At 41.5% G+C, this 6,219-nt stretch overlaps 1 protein-coding gene across 2 annotated transcripts in view; it reads left to right on the top strand.

The window, feature by feature from the left end:
* Window positions 1-6,219, top strand: part of PPID (peptidylprolyl isomerase D) — a 31,576-nt gene that overhangs the window by 8,808 nt on the left and 16,549 nt on the right. For both annotated transcript variants that reach the window (XM_019521710.1, XM_019521711.1), the window contains exon 3: window positions 1,830-1,936. In XM_019521710.1, coding sequence (XP_019377255.1) covers window positions 1,830-1,936 — 107 coding nt within the window. The remainder of the gene's footprint in view (window positions 1-1,829; window positions 1,937-6,219) is intronic.

Genomic DNA, 6,219 nt, shown 5'->3' with positions numbered 1-6,219 from the left:
TGCAGTAGGCACTGTTACCTTGCCTTGCAGCTTACATGGTGAGGGCACCAGCAGTAGCCTGTTTGTATTGAGCTAATGGCTGTCTTGGGATAAAGCTGATCAAAGCTGGATCACAACTTGGACATTACTGTAACTTACACCTGTGTATGGCTGCTTCTTACTTTCAGGGAGGTAACTTTACCCTGGAGCAGGACAGCTTATGCTGTTATAGAGCTGCGTATCATGTCTACTCTATATTCACACTGGTGCAAACATATCTGCGTGCTAAATTAGGGACTAAATTTATGTAACTGGAAAAAACCCTCCTTGATATTTTCATTACTTAAATCTGTTTGAATTAGTGATTGAAAAAAGGAAAAATGTGTGTCAAAATACAGTAGACATACTTTTAAAATGATGAAGTGTAACGAACTGTTTTATTAAACCCCCCTCCCTCCCCCAAAACATTAGTTCTTTGGGGGTTTTTTGAAAGAGAAGTTTGGCTTAAAGTAGAACTGCATTGTTTTTCCCACTAATTTATTTTATCCTTTTTTTCTGAACCAGGTTTCTAGCTACTGTTTCCATTGACAGAATGCTCTGTTAATAGCTAATATGCTGAGAGGGTAGGGGGATGGTACTTTAATTAGAGTGGCTTCAAGAGCTGCTCTGATTAAAGCACCCACAGTGTCTTGTGTATCAGTGTATCTGTGCTTCAAAATGGCAGTGGGGGTGTTTTAACTAAAGCTTGTTTGACTCAATTACAGTGTCAGCAGCCTCTTCGCGTGTCTACTGCTACCCACTGATACATTGATTAGGTGGTAGGTGTTTCATTGTGAATAATACCTCACACAAGCAAGGGAATTCTTTTGCTCCAGGTCCTTATTGATGTTTTCCCCCCCAAGACAATAAGCAATGGAAGTTGTCAGTGAGGTTTGTCTTGCAGTCCTTACCATGAGCTCCAATCATGTGGGCATTGTTTTAGTACGGTAAATAAAGATCGAGTAATGTAAAAATATGAACAATACTAGCTGTGGCCTTTGAAGGCTTTGTTGCATGTTGAGGTGATAAAATGCTGAAGCTTTTTGGAAAAAAAATGTTCTCTTATTATATTTGAGGATATACAGTTTTTAGAGGTATTAATTTTTTTTTACTTTTTTGTCTATCATTAAAGCATCTTTAAGGGCCTTCTGAAAGTGGTGATACTTCTTTATTCATTTTACAGATGGTAAAACAAGCACAGGGAAGTCCAGTGACTTACTTAAGGCTTCTGACACCTTGTCTCCTTTTATAATTGCTAGCCTATAAACACAGCAAAGTACTTTGCAGAGACTGACCACCTCACCACTGAGGTGATGTGGACTTCCGGCTGAGATGTTGAAGTCAGGTCAACAATGAAGCTTGGATGGAGTAGATAAGAGGTGGTTCCAGCTTTGTTTGGACATCACTGATAGCTGTTCCTGATTTTGCATATTTGAGATTGCATTTCTTTCTATTCCATCCTTCCTTATTAGAAGGAAGTTCTTGATATTAATGACTAGATTTTGAAAGTATTCAGGTGTCTCAAACTAGATGCCTAAATATCTTTAAAAAGTTAGGTCTAAGGGCATATGGGTTGTCACTCATACTGTCCAATGCCATCTGTGAGAAATTTGAATGGGTAATTTTGCTTTTGATTTATTAAGGCGCAGCAGGGCCTGAATTGCTGGTAATAATGATAGTTGAGTTAGGGGTCTAGTTCAAATGGGAAGGGAATTAAAATTCCTGTTGATGAAGTGAGGCTGGTCTTCACCTTTGAATATAATCTTTTTTCCTTTTTTGCATTTTCTATGATTCATATTTTTACTTTATAGTTATAAAGAAATTCATGATCCAGGGCGGAGACTTCTCAAATCACAATGGCACTGGTGGAGAAAGCATATATGGTGAAAAATTTGAAGATGAAAACTTTCATTACAAGGTAAAGACGTTGGAAATGGAAACTGTTTCCATAAAACTGGTTTAGAATATTCTGTTCCACATTATTTTAACTATTTGATTTGAAGTAAATGCTTCATCTGACCCATCAAAATTTCTTCTGCCAAATTCTGTAATGAAAAAGGATCGAATTATTATGGGAAACACAAAAATAGGTGATATGGTAGATTCTTTTTTTAAATCTTAATCTTGTAGAAAATTTAAGATGAGAAATCCCTTGTTTACATTCATGCATATGTTAGCATCAAACAGATCTTAATACTGTTTTGTTATGAAATTTGTATATGAAAATTTTCTTCAGAATATAAAGTTTTCTGCTAATCTGTGTATACTTTTATTTAACATATTTCCATTCCCTCAGCCAAAGTTGTTGGTAACACCCAAACAATTAAAAAAATAAGGCAACAACTATTTTAAAAGTCAGGAACAAAATGGCATGTAACCCACTGTGCTCGTCCTTTTACCTCTAAATATAGTTCTAGTCTGAAAGTCTTGTTTATAAACAAGCTCTTCAAGTTTACATCAGTGTGGATCTGTCTGTGGGTGTTCATGTGTTTTTGAATACTAGTTTATTTTGGGGCTGTATATACACCCTGTGCTGTCCCCTGTTCCTGTGCAGAGGCAATAAGGGACATAGTGTCCATGCCCATTGCTAGTCTGTGGCAAAGAGACAAAACTCAACAAGTGTCTGAAAACTACTTCCAACTAAACTCATTTCCTTTTTAACTTTTTGATGAAGAAATCTCCTTCACTTTCAATATTCCTAGTGTTTTAAAAGAAAAGATCTTTTTCGACAACCGCTGTACAGCTGGGCAACCTGCTCGAAAGCCTGCTGCTACACTGAATTTCAGAATCTGGTTTAAATACCACCTGATCTGTGACAGACTTACATTAGTCAAAAGGCATATAATTAATGTCTGGTCTGTTGGGAGGCAGGTCACATCTCAGTAAGTGGACTGAGTGCATATTCCCTATGAGGACCAGCATAGTTGAAAATGTACCTACTTGAACAATTGATGCATGTCACTTTGGAGGAGGGCAGATCATCCTCCCCCAAATGGTGAGGGAGAAGGCAGTGGCAGGCGCTGCCCATCTGGGGCGGGGTGGAGGATGGAGGTGTGGCTCATGGGGGGGAAGGGCTCCTGCCACTGCTTGCACGCCAGGAAGGTGGGGCATGTGCCCTCTGGATCTGTGTGGGGTGAGCGGACAGGCTGTAGCTGTGGGCTGGAGCCGGGCTCTTCTTGCCAGGGGCTGGCTCAGGGCGGGGGCTACGGAGGGTGCTGCAGCCACCCCAGATTTCACCATAGCTCCCTCCCAGCCTGATGCAGCCCGGCTTTTCACAGCTCAATCCCTGCCTCCCCCCACGTGCTAAGAAGAGCCAGGGCTGCACTGGGTGCGCAGAAGCGGCAGTACTGGGAGGCAGCTGCCCCCCCCCTCCCCACTCCCTGACAAGCTGCACCTCCATCCTATGCCCTGTGTGGGGGAATGCAGGTTGCGCCGGGGCTGCGCTGGGCTCATGGCGGCGGCACTGGGAGGGAGCTACGGTGAAATTTGGGGTGGCTGCAGCCCCTTCCGTAGCCCCCGCTCCGAGACTAGCCCCCAGAGAGAAGAGCCTGGCTCTGGCCCACAGCTGCAGCCCACCCACTCACCCTGTACAGATCCAGGGAGTACATGACCTGCCCTCCTGTGGTGCAAGCAGCAGTGGGAGCCACTCCCCCCACCCCCCCATTGAAATTATTGGTTATTACACCCACCCTCTGTAGGAAGCCCCTAACTATATCATATCCCATCATGGTGGCTGCATATTGCTGGCTAGATTTCAGCAGTGACACTTTTGTATCTATCTTGGATTATTCTATTCAGTAGCCTAACACTTAATAAAGACAAAGGTTTTAATCCCATATCATATTAGTGTAAACATGGCCTTGTAGCAGGAACCTATAAACAGTGGTCCCTGCTTTAGTACCCTCTCTATAAAGGCGTCAATCATGGATGTGTCAGGGTCAGGTTTCAGAGCTCACTTGGGCTAGGAATCTGGTTGCCACATGACAGGGAATGCATACAAGTCCAAGAGCTCAGAACTATCAGATTACTTTCCAAAGATTGGTAATGCCAAACTTTGGAGAAAATAATCAGCTGTACACTATAGAAACAAACAGCGGGGCCCATACTTTGTTTCTCTCTGCCTACTGATTTCCAGAATTATTGGCATCAAAGCAGAGTAACTCTCCTGGGAGCAGGGTCGTCCCACTCCCAGGAGTTACCCATAACCCAAATAGGTAATTGGTGAACAAACTTGAATAGTCCTTGTACAGATGCAGCACAAAGAGATAATTCGTCAGTGGGGAATCACTGAAAAGTGATAAATCAGTTTTGTTTCAGAGGAGATGTGTGCTCACAGTTGCTACCAGATGCCATTTCTCAAGTGGAGCACAGAGGCCTGCTCTACTCCTTCCTGCCAAATTGTCTTAATTCCGGCAGCGATTTCCAAGAGACATTCTGGTGTCTCTCTTGGCCTGAGGCATTTCTGGCTTTTAGTTGTTAATCTAAATCCTACAGCATCTTCCTGGATATGATTTTGCAGCACTGGCCATATCCTCTCTCCAGACCCAATGTTGCTGCACCCTATCACTCAGGCTGTGACGGTACATTCTGGTCATCTGATATGGAGATGAGTTACACTGTGAGTGTGTCTGCATGTTCATTAATGCACCATAATTATGGAGCATTAAGTTAGTACCTGGTATTACACCTGTTTGTGTAATGCAGTTGACTATAATAACAGGTACGAATTTAATGCTCCATAATTGGTGCTACTGCGCAGTAGCTCCATGCACACTTTTTTTGTGACGCTAATGCACAGTAGACTAATTCTGCTGTGCATTAGCACATGAGCACAGTTTTTGCCTGCCATGCTAATGAGCAATAGAATTAATTGGTGCATTTAGCATCTTGTGTAGATGCGCCCTGTGTTTTTGTTATCAGTTGGCTGATGTACCTTACATAGAATAATAAGGCTTACTCTGTCAGAGCTCAAAACATTCTATGCCTACTTCTGGCATGTGCCAGCTTCAGAAATCTGTAAGGCATCAGTATATTTTAAAGTGACTTTTGTCCTTCAATTCATCTACTATATGAGATGACAGGGTTAGGAAAGCAGTGCTACATTTGCTCTTACTCTGCAACTGAATTTCCTCATACAGTGTCATGAGAGTGTACAGCTTGACATTTACCTACAGTGGACTCTATAGTATCCAAAGAAGAACACTAAGGTAAACTCTAGTTCTTTGAGATGATGGATTGTATCCGGGCTTTCTGGAATCCTCAGCTATCACAGGTTTTGAGTTGCGAAGGAGTATGGCTACTTTTGCCCTTTTTATGCTTGCGTGGGAGTGCAACGATGTATATGTATGCACCTCTGATGGATATCATTAAAAATAAAACTAGGTGTGTACATGAGGCGCATATGTACTTGCATTGAGTTCTACACTGATGTACTCAAACAAATCTATTGTAAGTATATTCTTTTTTGTAAGATTTGGGTAACACCTGTTCTACAGTCTGAATTTCTAATATGCGTACAGCTTTTCTGCTATGGACAGAACGAAATACAACAGACGAATAATCTGAATAGTGAGGAAAAGATTATGTGTGTTGAATTACAAAGAGGCAAAATATATTTCACAGGACTAAAATGTATAATACCTTTTTATTACTGGAATGTTTAAGTAACTGTTTCTGCATTATGCCTATACGTAAAATAAAGGATGCCTTCCTGAGGAAACAGGTATAGGGGAGAAGATGGGGAAAAGTTTTAAATGTAGCTCCTAGTCCTATGAACACCTGCACCTATATATGTTAAGTGGTTTACATGAGTGGTCCTACTCATGAGGTCTCACACTTTTGATGTGTAAGATTTGCTCATGTATAACTATTTGCAAGTTTAAAGTATAACTGTCCACACAGTTTCCTCTTAATTGTATTACTGTTGAATCCAGTACTGCGAGGAGGGTGTGTGTGAGAGAGAGAGAGCTGCTTCTAATTTCTGGCAGTCCAGTTGAGGAGCATCCCATCCAGAACATCTCAACTGACTTCTCTGTTTTCTCTTTTGGTCAATTAAATTGATCATAATCAAACAGCTGATACAATACTTCCTGTCAGTATCTGTTGCAATTGCTGGCCAATAACTTAAGGAAAAATAGTTAAAAAAAAAAAAAAATGCTGTTGGATTCCTGATGTCAGGAAAGGTGAAGCCAGATGCAAATT

Source organism: Gavialis gangeticus, unplaced genomic scaffold (assembly GCF_001723915.1).
Source record: "Gavialis gangeticus isolate Ggan-Ray unplaced genomic scaffold, GavGan_comp1, whole genome shotgun sequence".
NCBI classification, from domain to species: domain Eukaryota; kingdom Metazoa; phylum Chordata; order Crocodylia; family Gavialidae; genus Gavialis; species Gavialis gangeticus.
The sequence above is the reverse complement of the archived record's forward strand: the minus strand, read 5'-3'. Positions and strand labels throughout refer to the sequence as shown.